Source organism: Crinia signifera, chromosome 1 (genome assembly GCF_055691185.1).
Source record: "Crinia signifera chromosome 1, ASM5569118v1, whole genome shotgun sequence".
NCBI lineage: Eukaryota > Metazoa > Chordata > Amphibia > Anura > Myobatrachidae > Crinia > Crinia signifera.
Window position 1 is genome coordinate 36,967,768 of NC_139217.1, and position 25,090 is coordinate 36,992,857.

The 25,090-nt window shown below is 44.5% G+C and overlaps 1 protein-coding gene across 1 annotated transcript in view; it reads right to left on the reverse strand.

Annotated features, from left to right (window-relative positions):
- Positions 1 to 23,356, reverse strand: part of LOC146025697 (vomeronasal type-2 receptor 26-like) — a 184,499-nt gene extending 161,143 nt beyond the window's left edge. Inside the window, exon 1 of the mRNA XM_083155705.1 lies at positions 23,128 to 23,356. Coding sequence (XP_083011831.1) covers positions 23,128 to 23,190 — 63 coding nt within the window. The 5' untranslated portion in view covers positions 23,191 to 23,356. The remainder of the gene's footprint in view (positions 1 to 23,127) is intronic.
- Between the last annotated feature and the right edge of the window lie 1,734 nt (positions 23,357 to 25,090).

Genomic DNA, 25,090 nt, shown 5'->3' on the forward strand with positions numbered 1-25,090 from the left:
TTATGTTGGGAGGTATGGAGCATCGTGTCCCTCCTGGAGAGGGTTATGTTGGGAGGTATGGAGCATTGTGTCCCTCCTGGAGAGGGTTATGTTGGGAGGTACAGTATTCTACACAGTATGATGTTTGAAGTTAAAATAAGTCGGCTCCTTAGTCTTTAAATATATCGGTATTTGTTTCCTAGCACGGCCACCACGATTTCTATCGTGGTGGTCGTGTCGGAAAAAATCGAGTCGGTCGCATACTGAAACGCACACGACGCGACCGACGCGATGTACCCGATTCCTCCATAGGCTTCAATGTTAAATTATTTTAACATTGAAACCTATGGACAAATCGGGTCCATCGCATAGGCTTCAATGTTAAATATTTTAACATTGAAGCCTATGGGGAAATTGTGGGCATCGCGTCGCATCGTGTGCCTTAAAGTTAAGGCACACGATGCCCGCGATTGTGGCCGTGATAATACACAAGTACCAATATATCACATGACTCCCTAATGCTCTGGTTTCAAAAGTCCTCCATAAATTAGTGAGGTATTAGTTACTTTTTTTTTTTTCGTGGGGGGGGGGGGGGGGCACTCTTATAAAACACAGCTTTTAACATGTTACAACTAATAATGAACGATTTTGGTTGTCTGAAATACGAGCCCCCGAACTTCCAGATGTGAGCCAGAGTCTGAGTCCAGCTTGGGTTTTCCCATCAGATTTGAATCCCATATTGAGGCAAAGCATCATCATCCCATTGTCTGATCTTGTGGGGTTTGAATCCCAAATATGAGACGCCGCTAATCGGAGTGAGTGAGGAAGACTGTCTCTCGGTGGGTGGTGGAGTGGTGTGCGCTGTTATGGGTACTGTACATTGTACAGGTGTGCTGTTCTTGGGCACTGTCCTGTGCAGGGGCATAGGGAGAGTGGAGCTGGTGGAGCACAAGCTCCGGGCGCCGAGAGATCAAAAGGCTCTGGAGCCGTGCAACCTGCTCCCTCCCATGCTGCGTATGCTGTTGGACGCCGTCTGCCGCCCGCTCGCCTGTCAGCACTGCAGCTGGCTCCAGGCATATTTGTTGCGTGGTCGCACAGGGCACCGCCATATTGGAGCCTGGAGCCAGCCTGCCCGTGCTCAGTGCGTGCTGTGTGGCGTGGGCGTATGCGTCTGATGACAGACGCCGGTGCTGCACAGCGCGTAGAGAGACACTTCACTCGGCATCGGTCCGCACACCCAACTTTCCCGACTCACAGTCTGTGAGTGCCGAATGCTATTGGCGCAGAGGAGCTGATGGGTGACTTTGGCCGTGTTGGTTAGGACTTTCCCAGTCATATGGTCATAGATTGTAAGCTCCTCCGAGTAGGGCCCTCTTCCCTCCTGTTGTCAAAGCCCACTTCTCTTCACATTTCACTCACAGCTCTCCTTTACTCCAACACTCAGTGACCATCTTCATACTCATCTCCATCATTGGCCTCAAGCCTCTAGTTGTATGTTGATTGGGTCCTCACTACTTACATTTAAGCTGTAATGTGTATTGAACTGTGGTGCTCTTTATTTGTACTGTATTTTTGTTATTTATTCAATGTTATGCCAAGTTTTTGTCTCCCGGTATTGTTCCTTTGTACGGTGCTGCGAAACACTTGTGGCGCCTTATAAATAAAATTATAATAATAATAGGATGGTCCTGTATACGGATTAGAAGCGACCGGGCCAGGGACAGTGAGACGGGGGACGCCGCCACTGAGGAGACCACACTGAGCAGAGAACACGAGGATGCACCCAGCCTGGGGACATCATGATGGATATAGACTTGCCTCCCGCACAGCACTTAAAGCAGGTGAGGGTGCACCTGGGGGCGGGGTCCTGGGGCAGCTTTGCTACTGCACACCCTGATGAGTGCCAAATCCCTCCCCAACCCCCTGAGCCAACACGTGATTGGCAGCACATGGGGTCTGCTGGCCCCGGGGGTGACTCCCTAACCTCTATATTACATGCCAGTGCCAGACATTGTATCATCCCACAGCTGCTGTCATGGCTTCCAGCTGGGATTTGTAGTTCCACATCAGGTGTACACACATGCCCCTCCCCCCTAGTGGACCAACCCTGGTATGGAAGCCTGTCCTTGCTGTGGATTACTTTGTGTCCTCTGCCAAACCTCCTTTATGTACTGTATGTATGCAATATGCAGTCTATCTTATCTAATGGGCATCATGTGTGGCCTTATGTTGGCATTATGGCATGTGGCTTTATGTCGAATTACAAACTTTACTAAAATATGCACTGGTCGTTATGGTGGGTGGTATGTTAGGCCGTGCCCCCCCTTTTCACCATGAAAGAGCCCTGTCTACTACAAATGGGGGGGGGGGGGCACTGTGGCACCTAGCTACACCACTGGTCCTGTGATCCTGTCCTGTGCTGTTAGGTGTGCTTTTGTGCTGTAAAGGGATGCTGCCCTCGCCTTCTCTTCTGTGCTAATAGTGGTACTGTACAGGATTGCTGCTGTGCCATGCTGTCATGTGCTGTCCTGCGCTGTTAGTTGTTCTGCCTGGGGTGCTGTATTTAAGTTGTGCTGTACTGCCCTGCTTTGCTGTTTAAATCTGCCATATAAATCCAGTGATGCTTCTCTGTCTTTCATAATTTTAGGGGTGTGCTGTCTGCCATAATTCCATGGATATTCTGTCTGCCGTAATTCCAGGGTACCGTGTCTGTCATAATTCCATGCATGCTGTATAGGAGTGATAAACAAAAAATAGGTTGCATTGAAGACACACTGGTGTATGATCTAGGTACTGTGGTATAAGTCAGAGGCCAACTGAAGATGAAGCCAGTAGTCATATTGCAATGCTAAAGGTGCTATATAAAATCAGCTATCTGCTGTAATTCCAGGGGTGCACCTTATTGGTTTGTTTGGGCCTCCACAAAAAAAAGGCATTTAATCTCTCTCTGTAAAAAAGGTTTCTATAGAGGCAAGATGTCCTCATCATCATCCAATTCCTTACCCCAATTGTTGTCTTCAGACTATTAATATGTCCCCTCTGCCCTTTCGCTAGGTAATTGCTGGTAAAGGTCTTCCTGGTGGAATTTCTTATTCATTTTGGTGAAGTAACCTCCTATGCCAATCGTTGACAAGGTTGCACTAAAAACTCTTTCACATACACTGGAGGTTGTGCAAATTAAGTAAAACAAAGCCAGTTTGTGCAAGGGCAAACCAAAAATTGGCTCTTATTTCCTGCCAATATTTTAAATTGTAAGCTTGCAAGCAGGGCCCTCGAACCTTCATATTGGTTTGTTATCAGTTTCATTTATCACTATTGTTCCAATTGTAAAGCACAATAGAATATGCTGCACTATATAGGAAACTGCAAATAAATCATAAAAAAATAATAATAAATGGACTGTCTGACCTGCCTACTTGGATAGTGTCACTGAAACAATCCTCCCCTATTCTTTCATTGGTAACAGCAATGTCAGTTACTGTAATTGTCAGTCAGTAACTGTAGCAGGTGTGTTTGGAAAATCTAATATTCTCTGTCAGCTGCAGGAGAAAATAAAGGGGTTCTTGTTTCTTAACACATCAGATCGGTTTCATCGCATTGCATGCGACCAGATCGCATGTGATGCGATGCAATGTGATTACACCTGATTTTTAATTGTACACCCTCCCTCATGGGTAATAAGTATGTTAAATGACCCCCCCCCCATGGTTAAAGCCAGCCCACTATCAACGTCACCCCGAAGCGTGGCGAGCGGAGCGAGCCCACGAGGGGCGGCGCTACGCGGCCTCCAACCTTTTCATACCCCCAGTGTCCACGTCGGCGTGGAGTTGATTCTATATAGTGTGGCGAGCGCAGCGAGCCACCGAGCCCGAAGCGCGGCGAGCCCTGTGAGGAGACGTGGATTACCTCACATGTATTCCACGTCTCCTCACTGCGCTCACCACGCTTCGGGCTCGGGGGCTCGCTGCGCTCGCCACACTATATAAAATCAGCTCTGTGCTGACGGGGATAGTGGGGGTATGTAAAGGTTGGAGGACGCGAACAATTGGTTTATTCAAATGAAAACTGAAAACAACTTTTGGAAGGAACTTGGGAATGTTGTGGAGCTCTGCCCTGTCCGAGTGAAAAATCAAATAAGGAGGTTTACAAGAAAGCACTCACAATTCTGAAACCCTTCTAGCCGAAGCCAAAGCAAGAAGCAGAACCATATTCAAGGATAGATATCTCAAATCTACTGATCCAAAAGGTTAAAAAAACTGAGGATTGTAAAAAGGATAGAACCGACTACAGGTCCTGAAAGAAACTTTGCTCATCCAGCAAGAGAGCTAACCTTTTAGCAAAGTACATAAAAAACAATATGATGGTTTCTCCAATTGCGCTCTATTTGCTTACTGTCCACAAAGTAGAAAGGATAAATGAATAAAAAGGATAAGTGAGTTTTCCCTCTTCTTTTTTCTTCCTCTCCTTGTTTCCTCAAGGACATATAAATCCAAGAAAGAAAAGAGGGAATATAGTGTAGTATGTTTACAAAAGTAAAGTGATTTCCAATATGGGGGAAACAGTTTTTTCTTTCTTCCTTATGGGTGGTGTTGTAAACTTCTTCGTAAAGGGTCACCACAATGTGCAGAAACGAAGGATAGCTTACATCCAGCTTACATTCATTCCAATTTTAATACACACATAAAAGGTATCTTAATGTAACTCCACCAAAACCACAGATCAATAACAGATGCTCACACAATTGCTTACACCAACTAGATGTATCGACTCCTATCATGGTTTCTTTAAAGTAACTCCTCTTGGCAGGGCCGGCGCCACCACTAGGCCAATCTAGGCATTTGCCTAGGGCGCCGACCACTGTAGGGCAGTAATTCGCCCCCCCCCCCCCTTGCCGCCCGGGTACCTGTCCTGCGGCGTATATGTGCGTAAAAGCTGGCGGCGGCGGCAGCGGGGGGTCCCTGCAGTCAATAAGAAATAATGAGCGCTATCCGCCGGGCTATGCGGAACCGCTTCTGTTTTGGAAACACTGGCCGCACGCTGATTGGCTGAGATTCAGCCAATCAGTGTGCGCCGTGTGGTCAGTGTTTCCAAAACAGAAGCGCTTCCGCATAGCCCAGCGGATAGCGCTCGTTATTTCTTATTGACTGCAGGGACCCCCCGCAGCCGCCGCCAGCTTTACAGCGCCACAGGACAGGTACCCGGGTGGCAGTCACCCCCCGACTTGCCTGGGGCGCTCTGGTGCCTTGCACCGGCCCTGCCTCTTGGCTCCAAAACCATGGTCCTTTTATTTTCTTTTTATTTTAAAAAGTTATTAAAATACAAGATCCACATATGATAATATACAATACAGAATGGAAAAAAATGGGCTGTAGTCAAGGCGACCAATGAACCCAGACACTCTAATCTCAACCAGCACCCAGACTGTATATGTGGACCTCCTAAAAACAATAACACCAACGCATTTCGACAAGGATTTGTCTTTTTCAAGGTGATAATACAATGCCTCGTGGTTCTCTCTTTTATACCCATGGGGATAATAAGCCCACCTATGGGGGGAGGAACACACTTCCGTATACCGGAAGTAGCTGGAAATGGTATATTCTCATAATTCATATGCCTTGAGGGGTCAGACCTTTATAGGTTATCAGTGGTTTATACCCCCTTGATGTAAATCCGATTAGAATGGGTGATTTAATGTGGGGAAACACTGAAGTAAACGCTGTGCGTTCCACCACTGTGGAATGCACGCACCTCCGCCGGAAATTACACTGTTTCCGGCTGGAGACAGCTGGCGGCTCTCCCACCCGGATGTGTGCTTGTCACACAGATCCTGTCCCTCATGCATTCCACAGTAGTGGAGCGCACATCTTCCGGTGTCGGGTATTATTATGCTTGCACACTAGCCGGGGTGAATAGACCGCTTACCTCACCCGGAAGTGTGTTCATGACACATAGTACATCCTACGTGCGTTCCACTGTAGTGGAGTGCACGTCTTATTTCCATGGTGACAATATACAATTACATCTGGCATTACTAAAAATACCGGAAGTGGCATTATGTGTCTATACTCAGGGCTATGGTGTTGTATTTCTATACACAAGGCAATAATATAAATAGTAGTATACACATCCATATAAATAATATGACAGGGGCATGCTAGAGTACAGGACTTTGCCCGTGCTGCACCCCTTCAGTGGAACGCACTCCCTCGCTCCGTTAGACTCTCCCCAACCTTGCAAAGCTTCAAACGGGCACTGAAAACTCACCTATTCATCAAAGCGTACCCTTCCACTGCATAAACTAGCTGGTTCTCTGACCCCTTGCCTGTTTACATCCTGCTATCTAACCACCACCCACTTGCTTGCACCTCTTGTAATCTGTTTGTCTCCCCCTCCTACTAGATTGTAAGCTCCTCCGAGCAGGGCCCTCTTCCCTCCTGTTGTCAAAGCCCTCTTCTCACATTCCACTCACAGCTCTCCTTTACTCAAGCACTCAGTGACCATCTTTGTCCTCATACTCATCTCTATCATTTGCCTCAAGCCTCTGGTTTTTATGTTAATTGAGTTCTCCCTTCTTATATTTAAGCTGTGATGTGTATTGAACTGTGGCGCTCTTTTTTTGTATTCTATTTTTGTTATTCAATGTTATGCCAAGTTTTGTCTCCCTGTAAGGTTCCTCTGTACAGCACTGCAAAACACTTGTGGTGCCTTATAAATAAAATAATAATAATAATAATAATAACTGTGATCCTACACAGGAACAAAGTATTACATATTGTTGTGCTGTAGATCTCAGACATGCCTACTGACCCAGAGTGAGATCATGTTATTAATTGAGGAGTGACAAAGAGAGGTGATCAGTGCGCTACTATCTGCAGCTGGTACTAGGATTTGTCAGGTCCTCAGAAAATATAGGAAAAAAGGGGGATGTGCACCAGCGCTGGCTGAAAGAAATATAAGTATAAGCAAAAATTTGCAGAACGGTATCCTGTACAATATAGAATTTATTATAAAATAAAATTTAAAAAAGCTGTAATAGCATATGAAATTTGCACTTCATAAAGGGGGGTTACAATAATATATAAAAGTGTAAACACGTGGACATTCAATTCTCAGCACAATACGAGTATTTGCAAGTATAGCATATAATTTGCATATTACCACACGGACATCTTAAGATGTAGTCCCATAGTAGCAGGTAACCAGGTGGCCAATGGCGATCCCAAAGCAGAGTCCAGATGGAGAATTAGGTGTCTCTGAGGGGAAAGATGGTATAACCTGGAGGAAGAGATGATTTCCGTATCTGCCTCGGATGATGAGTCCGGATGGGATGGTGCAATGCACAGGGTGATGTCCTGGTAGTGTGGATGAGCTCAAGTTGTAGCGATGTGCTGGAGGTAGAATGATCCACTTGATAAAAGAGGCTCAACGCGTTTCCCAGGGCCAAAACACCCAGCTTCTTCAGGAGCAAGATATAAATGAGTCCTTATGCTGGGCTGTATAAATACCCCAGTAGTGATTAGTGAAATGATTACAGCTGTACAATTGTGATAGTTGATATAGGATACCGTTCATAGTAATAATAAAATAGTGTCGGACTAGGAGGCAGAACTGACTTATTCATTAATACATTAATGTAAACATACAAAATTATGTATAGAAAGCACTTTAAATTCCATCTTATTATCGCTGGATGTACATCATGTGACCTATCACGTGACGTATGTGTCATACCCGGAAGTCCAAATACGGGTTTTCATATGGTTTTACTGTTTTACACAGTTTACATATATGGGTATACATCGATTCATATACTATTATCCTACATTCAGTGTGGTCCACAATGGTATCACCGCGAAAGAGCGGGCGTCAGACCGCCGGTGCATACATATAAATACAAACATTCATTCTAACAATGGCCGGTCACATGCACGCGCTGAACCAATCAGGGCCTGCCACGTGGTGTGTAAGATGTATACAAGCATTCACTCTATCCAAGGCCGGTCACGTGCACGCGCTAGGCCAATCAGAGCCTGCCGCGTGGTGTGTGAGATCACAGATCACATGGTATGGTTCCTGTCTCATTCGTTAGGAACGTTCTCTTTAGACTAATGGCTGTAGTTCATTTTTATTCAGCACATGGGGATTGTTTGTAAACAGTGTTGTTAAATATGGTCATTCAGTCACATGCGCGTCAGCGACCAATCATAGGTCAATCCCATAGAATATGTTTAGGATCACGGAAATGGTATTAGGGTCATTGTCATGGAGACCATATGTTGATTTTTAAAAGGAGAACAAAGTTTGAACTTCTATTATATTCTTCAAAATAGGAGATTATAGCGTTTTTACAAATGAAGGGATATGATTAGTCCTATCAATCACATAACATATTAGTTATAATAGATATTAAATAATGTATCAAATTTTGCTGTGGGATGGATGTCTCACAGTCAAGGACCCCCACTGTCCCAGTCCAGTCGTCACAGTGCGCAAAGGCTGGGGCAGTCTAGGAGGTCCCGGCCGAAGAGACATTCACCCCAACATGAAAGGAGCAAAAGAATGTTTTGATTTATATCGTTAATATTATTTTCTTTTTATATACAATATGATAGTAACAGAGAGAATTACAGTGGAGGAAGAGTTAGGAGAAATAGGGACCAAGCTAATTATACTGGTTTATCAGGGCTATTAGTAATGTATGCAAACAAGGGGTTACACATGATAATATGATGTCATTGGATTATTGAGTTCAACTCCATACTCTCATTCAACCCATCTGGATGCATGGAGTTGAACTTTAGCATCCAATACACCTCCCGTTTGCAAAGTTTGTTAAATCGGTCACCCCCTCTTTGTATTCTTTCAATTAGTTCGAGGCCCACTATTGTTAGAGAGGAGGGGTCGTGGTTATGGCTTTTTGAAAAGTGTCGAGAGACACTGTGTAGATTGTTTTGATTGATGATATTTCGTCTGTGTTCCATAAATCGGACGTGAAGGGGCCTAATCGTACGTCCGATGTATGGAAGATTGCACCCACATTGAAGTAAGTAAATAATGTAATTAGAATTACAGTTCATACAGTAAATGATTTTAAATGATATTGTTCGTCTGTATTTGGTAGGTTAATTGTATTAACCCTTCTCGGGATGTGTTGGCACATCGTGCGTCGGCCCTTGCCGCATTTAAAGAAACCTTTTGGTTTATTTGTTAACCAGCTGGTTCCATCTGTTTCTATTGTGGTTTTTTGTAATGCGTTTAGATGGCTAGGTGCCAATAATGACTTAAGCGCCCTATTTCTCCTAACTCTTCCTCCACTGTAATTCTCTCTGTTACTATCATATTGTATATAAAAAGAAAATAATATTAACGATACAAATACAAATCAAAACATTCTTTTGCTCCTTTCATGTTGGGGTGAATGTCTCTTCGGCCGGGACCTACTAGACTGCCCCAGCCTTTGCGCACTGTGACGACTGGACTGGGACAGTGGGGGTCCTTGACTGTGAGACATCCATCCCACAGCAAAATTTGATACATTATTTAAAATCTATTATAACTAATATGTTATGTGATTGATAGGACTAATCATATCCCTTCATTTGTAAAAACACTATTATCTCCTATTTTAAAGAATATAATAGACGTTCAAACTTTGTTCTCCTTTTAAAAATCAACATACGGTCTCCATGACGATGAGACAATGCCCCTAATACCATTTCCGTGATCCTAAACATATTCTATGGGATTGACCTATGATTGGTCGCTGACGCGCATGTGACTGAATGACGATATTTAACAACACTGTTTACAAACAATCCCCATGTGCTGAATAAAAATGAACTACAGCCTATGTCTAAAGAGAACGTTCCTAATGAATGAGACAGGAACCATACCATGTGATCTGTGATCTCACACACCACGCGGCAGGCTCTTATTGGCCTAGCGCGTGCACGTGACCGGCCTTGGATAGAGTGAATGCTTGTATACATCTTACACACCACGCGGCAGGCCCTTATTGGCCCAGCGCGTGCACGTGACCGGCCATTGTTAGAATGAATGTTTGTATATATATGTATGCACCGGCAGTCTGACGCCCGCTCTTTTGCGGTGATACCATTGCGGACCACACTGAATGTGGGATAATAGTATATGAATCGATGTATACCCATATATGTAAACTGTGTAAAACAGTAAAACCATATGAAAACCCGTATTTGGACTTCCGGGTATGACACATACGTCACGTGATAGGTCACATGATGTACATCCAGCGATAATAAGATGGAATTTAAAGTGCTTTCTATACATAATTTTGTATGTTTACATTAATGTATTCATGAATGTCAGTTCTGCCTCCTAGTCCGACACTATTTTATTATTACTATGAACGGTAAGGACTCATTTATATCTTGTTACTGAAGAAGCTGGGTGTTTTGGCCCAGGGAAACGCGTTGAGCCTCTTTTATCAAGTGGATCATTCTACCTCCAGCACATCGCTACAACTTGAGCTCATCCACACTACCAGGACATCGCCCTGTGCATTGCACCATCCCATCCGCACTCATCATCCGAGGCAGATACGGAAATCATCTCATCCTCCAGGTTATACCATCTTTCCCATCAGAGACACCTAATTCTCCATCTGGACTCTGCTTTGGGATCGCCATTGGCCACCTGGTTACCTGCTACTATGGGACTACATCTTAAGATGTCCGTGTGGTAATATATAATAGAGGAGTGAAGCATCTTTCTAATCCAGATATTGAAAATTTAATGAATATGTCAAATTAGCACCAAAGTTCTTGGAGGCTGGTGACATTTCTTTTAATAACACAGGGTTATACTTTATACCATTAGCTATATATTATATTCAGTATGTTACTTACCCTTGACATGCTATATCTCTCATATGACCTTTTGATAAATGTATAGGCCAGCTGTTAGCTGTGAATATTCCACCTATAATGATATTTCCAGCTTTTGAATATTTACCTGTCATTACATATTTATTCATCGTAGTAAGCTGACATCCAGGTGCCGGCTTCTGTGCCGCCCATGTGCAGGGTGTGATGCTGGGGACACACAACCAAATCATTTGGTAGAAGAAAATGAAATATAATATTGAATGGTAGAAATGTAATTTAATTGTTGTCCTTTTCTTTATATCTCCCCACTGACAGCTGCATAAATTGTAATAAAATATAAACATGTATAAAAGCCTCAGTGAGCCATGAAGAGGTTGCAATAAATTCACGTAATAATAGGAATTTGGTACTCACCGATAATTCTGTTTATCCTAATCCACAGGGGACACTGCCATTAACCATGGGGATTGGGATGTGATCTGGAGGAGCCAGCACTTTAAGAAATTTTGAACTGCTGGCTACTTCCCCTCCCATTCCCCTCCAGACTGCAGTCTTAAGAAAAAACGGTGTCCGAGAGGAAAAGAGCCCCAGAATCTCTGAGAAGAATAACCAACAGCCATATACAGAATTCCATCGCCAGTGAAGACATATACTACATTCATACACACTGGACTAACAACCAAACAATAAAAATAAATAATAATAAACAGAAGCGCTGGGCGCACAGTGTCACCTGTGGATTAGGAGAAACGGAATTATTGGTGAGTACCAAATTCCTATTTTCTCCCACATCCAGCAGGGGACACTGCCTTTAACCATGGGGATGTACTAAAGCTAACCCCACGGGCGGGACAGCGCTACTCTCCCTGTAACACAGCCCGGCCAAAATTGGCCTCCGGCCTAGCAAAAGCATCAAATTTGTAAAATCTGACAAAAGTATTAGCCCCTGACCAGGTGGCCGCCCGGCACACCTGAGACAGAGACACTCCTCTAGTGGCTGCCCAAGAAGTCCCCACTGACCTCGTGGAGTGGGCTGACACTACCGCTGGAATAGAGCGAGAAAAAAATATATAAGCCTCACAAATAATCAGGCAAATCCAACGTGCTAATGTCGCCTTAGACGCTGGATAACCTCTTTTCACTGCTTCATAAAGAACAAGTAAGGAGTCTGATTTCCTGATTGTATCCGTACGAGTGACATACAACCGAAGAGTTCGAACGATATCAAGAGATGCCAGTTCTCCCGATAAGACTGGTACCACAATTGGTTCGTTGATGTGGAAAGCTGATACCACCTTCGGCAGATAATCCTGGCGAGACCTTAGTTCTGCCCTGTCTGCGTGAAAAACTAAAAAGGGCGAGCGGCAAGACAAAGCACCCAAGTATGAGACTCTACGAGCCGAAGCCAAAGCCAATAACATGAGAGTCTTCCACATCAAATACCGTAATTCTACAGTCTCCAATGGCTCAAACCATTCTGACTGTAGAAATTCTAGAACCAAAGAAAGGTCCCACGGTTCCGTAGGAGCCGAAAAAGGCGGCCTTAGCCGAAGGACACCCTTCAAAAAGATCTGGACTTCAGGAATTAGAGCTAAACGCCTGTGAAAAAAAAAATCAATAGGGCCGATACTTATACCTTTAAGGTACTTAGGGCCTTATTTTGGTTCAATCTTTCTGACAAAATCCTTCTTAGATGGACAAAACCATGTGCACTGCAGGTGGGGCAGATGTAACTTGTGCAGAGGGAATTAGATTTTGGTGGGGTTTTACTTCAAAGTGAGATCTATTTTGCATTGTAAAAATAAAGCAGCCAGTATTTACCTTGCACAGAAACACAATAACTCACCCAAATCTAATTCTCTCTGCACATGTTACATCTGCCCCCCTGCAGTGCACATGGTTTTGTCCATCTAAGAAGGATTTTGTCAGAAAGAGTGAACCAAAATAAGGCCCTTAGACTTAGGCCTGATGTGAAACCTGACTGTAAAAACTGAAGAAGTCGTGCTAAAGAAAAAACAGCTTTTGGCAACTGACGTCTTTCACACCATACTATATACGATTTCCAGATTCGATGGTAATGTGCTGACGTGACCTCCTTCCTTGCTCTCACCATGGTCGGAATTGCCACCACTGGGATACCTTGTCTTTTTAATAATTCGGCCTCAATAGCCACACCGTTAAATGAAGACGAGGCAAGTCTGGGTAAACGCACGGGCCCTGAAGAAGCAGATCTTCTCAGCAGGAACCTCCATGGATCGTCTAATAATAGTTGTCTCAGATCCGTGTACCATGATCTCCTCGGCCAATCCGGGACGATTAGAATAACCATGGCGGATTCGTTCTTGATCCGTTTGAGAAGCCGAGGTAGAAGCGGAAATGGTGGGAAAGCATATGACAGCTTGAACCGCCACTGAGCAGAAAAAAAATCCGTCGCTACTGCTGCCGGGTCTCTTGATCGAGCAAAATATAGAGGCAGCTTGTTGTTTCTACTGGATGCCACCAGGTCCACCTGAGGAATGCCCCACCTGAGAGTCAACTGATGAAACACCTCTGGATTCAAAGCCCATTCCCCTGGATGGATATCCTGATGACTCAAGTTATCTGCTTCCCAATTATCTACTCCCGGCAGGTACACGGCTGAGAGGCTCAAGGCATTGCACTCTGCCCAAAGAAAAATTGGGCGAACCTCCCTCATTGCAGTTCGACTCTTGGTGCCTCCCTGCCTGTTGAGATATGCCACTGCTGTGGCATTGTCTGACTGGATCTGGATTGCTTTCCCATGCAGTAGATCTGATGCCTGAATCAGTGCCAATCGAATGGCTCTTAGCTCTAGCAAATTGATGTGAAGACATGGCCTCCTGTTGTGACCAACGGCCCTGAAACGATTGTCCCATAGTCACTGCTCCCCAACCTTGAGGACTGGCATCGGTCGTCACTATTGTCCAGTCCGTAATACCAAATCAACGCCCCTCCAAGAGATGATCCGTGCAAAGCCACCACATCAAGGACAGTCCTGGGTGTGGTTTTAGTTTTATGCACCTGTGCATCTGAAGGTGACACCCCGACCATTGGGAAAGAATGTCCAATTGAAAGGTCCTGGACCGGAACCTTCCATACTGAAGGGCTTCGAAAGATGCCACCATCTTCCCCAACAATATTATGCATAGGTGAGCTGTTAGATGTCTTGTTTCCAGAACCAGCCTCACCAAGGCTTGGAGGGACGAAATCTTGTCTCCGGGGAGATACACACGTTGTTGTACTGTGTCGAAGAGAAGACCCAGAAAAAACAGTCTCTGAGTCGGCTCTAACTGGTATTGGGAAAATTGATTATCCACCCATGCTGAATCAAAAATTGATGTGTAAGGAAGGCATCTGAAATCAATCTCTCCCTGGACGGAGCCTTGAGGAGAAGATCGTCCTGGTATGGAATGATTGTAACTCCCCATCGCCATAATGCCGTGACCATGCATGCCATCAGTTTTGTAAAAATCCGAGGTGCAGATGGCAGGCTGAAGGGGAGAGCTCGAAACTGGAAATGCGCTTCCAGTGCTGCAAAACGCAGAAACTGATGATGCGGCTCCCAAATTGGAACATTAAGGTATGCATCTCTTATGTCCATTGACATGAGAAACTCCCCTGGCTCGAGGCCTGCCACCACTGACTGTACTGATTCCATTTTGAATCTGCTGTAAATAATAAAGTGGTTCAATCCTTTTAAATTCAGGATTGGACGGAACGTGCCATTCGGCTTGGGCACCAAAAAAAGATTGGAATAAAAGCCCTGTCCTCTTTGATCCACTGGTACTGTTACAATTACTCCTGATTGTAACAGTTTGTGGATTGAAGCCTGGAGTGCTTCGTGCTTCAACTCCAGTAACGGAAGACCGGTTAAAAAAAATTTGGGGAGGAAAAGTTGTGAACTCCAGCTGGTATCCTCTTGATACCACCTGCTGGGCCCACAAATCTGTGCAAGTCTGTCGCCATGTCTCCGCAAAAGCCAACAGCCTTGCCCCCACCTGGGCACCTCCCAAGTGGTCCTGTCATGCCAAGGGCTTGTTGGGAGCTTTTTGCTCCTGGCAGCGTGAAGTAGCAGCTTTAGGAACTGATGTGGCTGCTCCTCTGCCACGCTTTCCTCTGAAGGCTGAAAAAGCTCCTCTACCTCTGCCTCCTGATGCTCCTCGGAAGGCCCGAAAGTATGGCCCTCTATAGGGTCTCCTAGAAACCGGCACCAGGGAAGGCAGAAAAGTCAATTTGCCATCGGTAGCTTGCAAAATCAATTTGTCCAGCTCCGGTCCAAACAAAACTTCACCATTGAAAGGCAGAGCTTCTTTCGCTTTTTTAATCTCTGCCTCTGCCTGCCAGGATCAAAGCCATAATGAACAAAACAGCAGAAGCCGAAATCCTGGCTCCCAAAGCTGCCGTATCTGTGGCTGCACCTGCCAAATATCCAGCCGCATCCTGAATATACTCTGCCAAAGGCAGCAACTCCGCCCTGGGCCTATTATTATTAAGACCTGCCACAAGCTGAGCTGCCCATTTCTCCACAGCCTTGCTCACCCAGGCTCCTGCCAGAGCTGGCCGTAGCAAAATCCCAGAAGTGGAATAAAGGGATTTTAGAGTGGCCTCCAACCTGCGGTCTGGACCCTCTTTCAGTACCACTGCCCCTAGAATGGGGATGGCGGTACGCTTGGACAATCTGGAAACAGAGGTATCCACCGGAGGGGGAGACTTCCACTTATTCCTGAGAACAGGGATATAAAACCCTAAATCTCCTGGACACCTGGAATTTTTCATCAGGTGACTGCCAGGCCTCCAATAACAATCTATCTAATTCCGGAGACTCCGGAAAACGACTTTGGAGACCTCCAAAAAAAATGGACCTTGGAACCGGGACTTCTGGATCTGATAAATCCAAAGTCTGCTAAACGGTTCTAATAAGGGCATCAATACCCTGAGATTCCTCTTCTGCATATTCCTCCACAGAGGGTTCCGCTAACTCTTCCACCAAAAATTCTCCCTCCTCTGCCAAAGAAAATTCTTCTGCATCATCTGACTGCACTAATGCAGCCGGACCCTTCTCTTAGCTTCCTGAGAAAAAGGATTACCCTGAGATGAGGAAGGAAAATTCCTGGCTAAAGAATCCACTGACCTTAACAAGGATCAAGCCCATGGAGGTTCAACAGAGGTTACATTTTCAATCTGTGCATACAGTGCTTCCCTTTCCCTGCGAGAAGCTGTCAGCTCTGCAGCTAAATTAGACAGCACAGCTGTAAGGGATTCGGATGGTTGCTGCTGCTGCGGGGCTGTCCTTGAGGACTGACTTGCCCCATAACAAGTCTCACAAACAGTTACTCCCTTAACATGCTGAGTATACTGGACTTTGCATATTTTGCATGTATACAGTTTAAGGGCTGCTTTAGCGGTATTTCTCTCAGCCATACCTGCAGACAACCGTGCACACAGACCCCAGTGGCGTAACTATATATTTTGCGCCCCCCCCGCCAAATTTTTTCGGCGCCCCTCCCCCCCATACTCATACCTGACGGTCACTGTCCCGTCCAATCTCCCTCAGTCACCGCTGCGCTGCTGCCCGGCCGCATCTGCATCACTGTCCCGTCACTCGCTCCCGGCGCCGGCTTCTGCTGATAATGAAAAGTGACTCTTAGAAAATGGCTGCCAAAACTGTCTGCAATACGGGGGCAGCCATTTTCTAAGTGTCACTTTTCATTATCAGCAGGAGCCGGCGCCGGGAGCGAGTGACGGGACAGTGACCGCAGATGCGGCCGGGCAGCAGCGCAGCGGGTAACTATAGCACCGCAGCCCCCCAGGCGCCCATAGTTACTCTGCGCCTCCCCGCCATGGTGGGGGCTGCGGAGGCTTAGTTACGCCACTGACAGACCCCCACAAGTGTATACACTGACCTGGGTCTGAAGTGGAACAAGGGGAAAGCAGCCTTAACCCGAATTCCTCCCACCACCAGCATCCCCAGACCACAGTACCTGAAGTTTTTAGGGGAAGCTTGCTTTGCTGCACAGGTATCCTTAATAGGAGCTGCCACTGCTGCAAAGAACAGGCAATGTGGGACCTCCTGCATCCTGTTAATACAGGAAGCTAATCCGGCACGGATCCAATTCAGGGAACTGATTCTGCCTCCGCACTTCCGGTCCGCCCCCTCTGCCTTAAAGTGACATTGCACTTTCACCGCCTGACACCAACAGCAAGAAGCGTCTCCGGTGAGCGGCTAAGACGCCTGCCGGCTATGTTACTGCAGGGAGAACGCTCCCGCGACTCCCTGCTGCCTGCCTCATTACCTGGTCAGCTAGCTAGGCTGACCAGGACCACACGGCGCTCGGCGCCAGCATCCCTGGAGGTGTGTGGTAGCCTCTGGACCCATATGCAAGATGTATGCAGCTGCGGTGGGCCCCCGGGAGTACACCCCGGTGGCTGAGCTCAGGAGGAACACTGCATGCAGTGTCGACCTGGCTCCCTCCAGGGACATGTGCAGTAAGAAAACACTGCCATAAAATAAAATACAAAAAAAAAATGTCTTCGGTCTCAGAGAGACCTACACCCGGGCGACTCCTCCGGACAATTTTTTCAAAAGACTGCAGTCTGGAGGGGAATGGGAGGGGAAGTAGCCAGCAGTTCAAAATTTCTTAACGTGCCGGCTCCTCCAGATCACATCCCAATCCCCATGGTTAAAGGCAGTGTCCGCTGCTGGATGTGGGAGAAAAATGCATTTTGGGCAAATTTGTTAAGATCATGCACGTACAGATTTAACAATTGTATTTATATAAACATTTACATGTATTTTGTAGAAATGTGCACAGAACCTTGAGTTCTGGTTCTAATTTCATCATGATGTTCTGGTTTTTCAGTACCAAGTGTTTTGGGTTCAGAATTCAGATTCAAAATCAAAACCTTGAGTTCTGTTTTTCTTGAAAATGGATAAAACGCCTAAAAATCATTTTGCAAACCAAAATCTATATTTCGGATCCACAAAATTCAAGTGGGTTCAGAGTTCTGAAGAACCGAACATCATAACTCTAGTATTTTGTACTTGCAACCATGGGGAAAATGTAATAGGATGAGAGATTGTGAGAGATTTGGTAAGAAAGATAAAAGTGAGAGTATGAAATCTCCAGGTTTTTTAAAGCGGCTATCACTTAAGGCGTTTACACACGGCAGTGATATGGGCTATAATCGCTGGAAATATGGTCGCTGGCGACCATATTGCCAGTGATGGGAGTGTGCCCCGGCGTTATCGCCGGGTGTGCGCTCCCGTTTTCAGCCCCATTGTAATCGCTGGTCACAGAAGCTTGCTCCTGCGACGAGCTGATTACCTCGGCGGATTCCCCGGCAGAGGTTCCGGTACTTATGTAGTATCTGGGCTGCCGATTTTTTGATTGTATGCCTTAAGTTAAGGCATACAATCAGATGCGATGCGATGACCCGATTTTTCCATAGGATTCAATGTTAAAATGGACTGAGTCCATTTTAACATGGAATTCAATGGGAAAAAGGGGTCCTTTTCATACCCCTACTATCCAAGTGGGCATGGAGTTGGATATAAACCTGTGGCGAGCGTAGCGAGCCACCGAGCCCGAAGCGTGGCGAGCGAAGCGAGCCCCGCGAGGGGACGGTATTCTGTGTCCCCTCGCGGGGCTCGCTACGCTCGCCACGCTTCGGGCTCGGTGGCTCGCTACGCTCGCCACAGGTTTATATCCAACTCCATGCCCACTTGGATAGTAGGGGTATGAAAAGGACCCCTTTTCCCATTGAATTCCATGTTAAAATGGACTCAGTCCATTTTAACATTGAATCCTATGGAAAAATCGGGTCCATCGCATCGCATCGCATCGCATCGCATGCGATATGGTCGGGTGCGATGCGATGCGATGGACCCGATTTCAAAATCGGCAGCCCAGTTACTACATAAGTACCGAGGTTCCTTTTCATCAGCGACCATCTCTGGTCGCTGATAAAAAGGAGACGCTGAACAATATATTGCTCAGCAATATATTGCTAGCAATATATTGCTGAGCAATATATCTCTCCTGTGTGTACGGGGCTTTAATGTTTTCCATGTCTCCTCACATAAGTGAAGTAATTAGCTCCACCTTTGGACCATTTATAATGTGTCAGTCAGTAATGAGTGCACCTGTGCCAGGTGATCTAGAAAATGTGAACTGTTGGTAGTTCTCGAGGACTGGAGTTGGCTACCACTGACATACAGTATATTTGGCCTCAGCTTTCTCCACTCACTACGTACAGGGGCAGTACAGATGGTGTAACGGTTATCGTTACCGCCTCAAAGCACTGAGGTCTTGGGTTCGATTCCCACCATGGTCCTAACTGTGCCGATTTTGTATATTCTCCCCGTACTTGTGTGGGTACTCCAGTTTCCTCCCACAATCCAAAATTATACTGGTAGACTAATTGGCTCCCAGCAAATTAAACATAGAGGGCCAAATGTAATAGGATGAGAGTTTCAGAAAGTGAGAGATTTTGGGAGAGTTTTCCCATGTTTTTTAAAGGAGCAATCAATTACATGGCTAAACCAGGTTGATTTTGCCATGTAATTGATTGCTGCTTTAAAAAACATGGGAAAACTCTCTCACTTTCTGAAACTCTCACCCTATTACATTTGGCCCAAAATGTCTGTGTGTGCGCATACATGTGGTAGGGGATATAGATTGTAAGTTCCACTGGGGCAGGGACTGATGTTAATGTTCAACTATTCTCTGTTCAGTGCTGCGGAATATGTATGCGCCATATAAGAAACTGTTAATAAATAATAAATAAATGAATACTACACTGGGTAATAACTGTGCTGCAGATGGGCCACACTGACAGGTAGTAATGAAGTCACCTGTGTAGCATGGATATATATACAACCTGGACTGTAATAGAAGAGTATGCAGAACTCTGCTTTATACTGTTAATATGGCAAATATACTAAGTTAATATCATAGCCTACCAAAATCCTGTTTTATTTAAATACATTTGCAACCTACCGTAATATAAAATAATATTACTATGTTATCAAAGATTTAAAAAATTATAATGATTAACTGTAAACTTCTAAATAGAAGCTGTAACTATAGTAACCAATACGGCATTTGCATATATCAGTTGGCACGTGTTACATCAAGTTTGTATCATTTATATTACTATTCATATCGCACCAATATAATACACTGCACTGTAATATCAGATGGAAGCTTTATTTCCATATGCTACTGATACCCCTTTCAGACATACTACCCGGGATTTTAGACCCGGTTCAAACACGGGTTTTTAAAAATCCCGGGTCCATTGCAGGTGCGCAGGACCCTCGATTTTAGAGGACTAAAATTCTGGGTAGAGCCTTTCAGACATACGCTAGTCCCGGGATAGTGCGCGTGCACGTGAAAATCCCAGGACTTTGCCATATGTCTGAAAGGGGTATAAGTCAGGGAAGCTCAAAATCTAATAGTACTTGTTTCCTAGCAGGGCGCCCAGTTTCACTACATACGATACCGTAGTGAAACCACATTGCATGCCGTTTTTGCATGCGATGCGATCGCATGTGATGCAATTTGCCTTTGAAATTTATTCACTGCTATTCCACCCCCACCCCCCCCCAAGTGCATCGCATGCGATTGCATAGGGTGCGATGCAATGTACTTTACTATATAGTTCTATGAGATGCAATGAGATTGAGGCAACCCCCCCCAGTATCCACGCCACCCCGAATCGTGGCGAGTGCAGCAAACCCGGCGAGGGGCGGCGGAATGCATCCTCCCGACCTTTTCATATCCCCACTATCCACGACGGCGTGGAGTTGACTTTATATAGCGGAAAGTAATGTAATCCGCGTGCCCTCGCCACGCTTCTGGCTCGCCAAACTATATAAATTCAACTCCACGCCAACGTGTATAGTAGGGATAGGAAATGGTTGGGAGTACATCACGCTTCTGGGTGGCGTGGATACTGGGGGAGTGCCTGAATCTCATTGCTGAATACATACAACTGTATTGTAACGTAAATGGCATCGCACCCCATGCAATCGCATTCGATTTTGCTGTGCAATGCAATTTTGCGGTGCATTGCGATGCGATCGCACCGCCCGGGGGGAAAAAAACAGTGAATGAATTACATAGGAAAATCACATCGCATGTGATCGCATTGCACGCAAAAAACGGCATGCAATGCAATTTTCTTAAGCAGGATCCCCAGCTAAGCAATTTGCTTAGCGGGCGCCCTGCTAGGAAACAAGCACCAATCTAATTTCTACCTGGGGCACATAAACATATGCTGCATTTTGTTCTGGTTATAAGGAACCTAAAGGTCCATTACATGCTAGAATATTATCTTTCCAATCTGGCTGGTTGGAATGAAAATCTGGAATTTTGGGGCGCAAATGACAATTGACCATTTTCTCCTAAACACGGGACACCAATTGTTCCTACAAACAAATTGGTCAAATTCAGGCCCATACACACTAGAAGATATGAACAATGAAAGATATTGGTGAAGCATTTCCCTTGAGCTGATCATGAAAGATATTGTGCATCCACACTGAACAATGGGTGCAAATGGCATGAGCAATATTGGCATGTCCGGAAGATGTCAATAGCGGTAACAATGAGCTGGTGGTGGTGGTGGTGGGGGGGGGGGTTACTTTGTTAAAGATATTATGCATTCACACTAGAAGATATTGCCATCAATATCATTTAGAAGCCCTTTTCTGAACGAGATTGGTGCCAATATCTTCTAGTGTGTACGGCCTTTATGCAGATGACTGCTTTTCAGGAAAAAAATAAATATAAATATATATATATATATACTGTATATATATATATATATATATATACATACATACATACATACACACACACACACACAGGTTGAGTATCCCGTATCCGAGTATCCGTTATCAGAATTATTCCGAAAACCATACATTCCAGAAAGTGAAATTTTTTTTTTTTTTTTTCCTAAAAACTCACTGGGGACATTTGTAACAGCACTACTGGTGACATGATATGTAACTGGCACTATATATGTGCAAGAAAATGATTGCTTGGCATTCAAATTCAATATCTGAGATAGTACACAAATTTTGTTTCATGTTTTGAAACCTTGTTTTTTGAACAAATAAAATATATTTGTGTGTATTTTATGTGGTAATAAAATATATTTGTGTGTATTTTATGTGTTTATACAGCATACATGCAAGATACTTCAAAATACATAATTGAAATATTAAAATATTCCGAAATACGGAATAATCCGCTATCCAAAATTCTCCTGGTCCCGAGCATTTTGGATACGGGATACTCAACCTGTATATATAATGTTATGCTATTAGGTGCTTATTAGAAGTAAAAAAGGATTTTTGGAATATACATTTTATTAATGAATCAGTTACATATTGATACAAATGATTAAGAAGCTGCAGGCTTCTAGCGTGTTAAGGTCTCCACACTCAGTATGTTTGACTTTGCTTGATGACTGCTTTGGTTCATTTTTCAGAGTTTGGGAGCAAATAGTCAATTGTAATTTTCAATTGATTTTCATTCCAACCAGCCAAATTGGAAAGATAATATTCTAGTGTGCATGGACCTTAACGCTATTCCTCTGAGAAACACAACAACAATGGACAAGGGGAGGGGGACACATCTACACTGTGATTACTGCACAGAATGATTCTGCAATGATCAGATGTCAGCCCAGCGACTCTGCTATAACAGGCGGTAACACTAATCACCACCCTACTAATTACTCTGCTATGTGTTATGGAGACTGCAAAACAAAGGAATATCAGATTACTGGGAACCAATTATTGTCAGCAGAGGATTTTACATTGTGATTACTAAACTACTTCATATTTACATTAAATATTGTACCACTAATGTCATCTTAGTAATACATTATTATTTTTTTTAAGAAAAGTACAGTAAGAAATGATACAACAACACAGAGGGCATTTAATAGCGGAGGTTTAGAAACACATTGGCCACAATAATATTATATTCGGACTAAATCTGCTTTGTTCTTACAATTCTAAGAAACACTGTAAATTAGTAATATATCTCTGTCTTCTGCTGTATAACATCCTGCAGATATTTAGGAATATAACAGATAAAGGGTCAGGTACAAATGGGAGACAGAGATATTCTATCTGATATAAGACACTGAGAGATGTGAGCAGGTACTGAGCAGTGCACAGAAGTTATTAGGGATTCCCTGTGTGACATGTCCCTGTAATACTGTTTGCAGCATCTATTGTACTTACATCATGCAGATGACACTGGAGAAAATATTCCATCCATTCCACTGAGATAATAACCTCGTACATCGGGTGACTATTCCTGCAATAATATTATCTTCTTCCTGAGAGTAATTACATGTAACTGTATAATCGCTCACTACCAGGTGACAGCCGGGTGTAGAGTTCTGTGTCTCAGACTTGCAGTGTGTCACATACAGGACCAGCAACAAAAACACAAGAAATAAAAGATTTAGCCCCATTGTTACAGATAATCAGGTGCATGTGAGATGGTTTCTCCTCTCCCCAATCCCAGCACTGACAGCTGCACAGGAGTAGTATGGAATATGCAGGGCACAGGGTAACAGGAGCTAGTGGGAGCCTTATATACATTGCAGGTTACTCTTCTGTCATGGACTAATAAAAATACATCAGTGTAAATAGAACAATGCTGCATTTAAAAAGAATACCAACATTTATTTTAAAAAAATAACCAGTTACAGCACCACTATACATAGAAGCTGCTTTATGGTTTTCTCAAAATAAAATATAAGCAGGTGTGCTCATAAGGGGGTTAAAGAGAAACTAAACTAAGTTAAAAAGAAATGATAAAATAAACTTTATGCTGCTTTATACAGTATAACTTGGTACCAATGGCTTTGGCCACTTACATATTGAAGACCTGGAAAATGTGCACTGTTAGGGGTCTTTGAGGTCCAAATTTGCGATACATTGATTTAGAAGAATTTATTTATTTTTGCACCTGCCACCAGAATGTGATTACTGTCTATCCGTCCGTCTGTGAGCATGGCCATGGATGGAACTAGCAGCTGTGCAGCCGTTGCATTGCTCTGGGACCTGCTGCTATGTTTCACCCAGAGGGAGAGGAGGTGCAGTAAGGATAGAGATGCCTCCCCTCAACTCGGCGACGGGGTGGGTGGGGGGGGCAGCAAGACATTATGGGACCATCAGGGAGAGAAGCCGTACTGGGATCAGGAATAATATGGGGGAAGGCGATGGAGGGGGCAGAGACACAGACAAAGTCCTGGGACATAACAAGGGTATAATTGGGGGTAACTCTCAGGGTGCATCAGGAATGTCATGAAATAAAATGTTATGTTGTAAAAGTCATGTTACCCCATTAGAGTTCTTAGATACAGATGATCTTAGTATACGTTAAGGAGGGAAGGACAGAGGAAGAATTCCCAGAACTATAAATAGGGCAGGCAGTGTGCATGGTGGGGAGGTCTGTAGAGAGTCTACTTATGGGGAGAGGGGAAAGAGGAAGCTAGTAAAGAATTCAAATGGGTCCTGGGGTGAAACTTATCACAATATTAGAGCCATATCTAAAAATAAACATAAATTAAAATGCTTACTGGCTAATGCAAGAAGCTTAGTGAGTAAAATCGGGGAGCTAGAAACGGTGATCAGTAGGGATGACTACAACATCATTGGTATTACAGAAACATGGTGTAATGAGTCGCATGACTGGGCATTAAACATGGAGGGATATACACTCTACAGGAAAGACAGGGGGAATAGAAGGGGCAGGGGTGTATGCCTATATGTAAATAATAACTTAACATCATGTGAGAAAAATATGAACACAGACCTAGAAGAAGACAACTCAGAGACAGTGTGGGCAGAGATAACTGACAATAATAAAAAAAACAAAAAACAAAATTATAATAGGGGTATGCTATAGACCACCAAATACAAATGAAAGGGAAGAGTCTCTTCTTTTAAACCAAATCAAACAATCATCAAATCAGGGTCAGGTATTAATTATGGGGGATTTTAATTTACCCGACATTGATTGGGAAAACGAAACAGGTAAATCAGCAAGAAGCAATGGGTTCTTAAGCTTACTGTCACACGCAGCCGCGGCGGAGTGCGGCGGGTACAGTACTCACCCATCCGTGCCCGCCGCCGGCTAGCATGTTGCGGACTCTGGCATCGGGGTAGCAGGCAGCGGCGGCCTAGGGTAGGG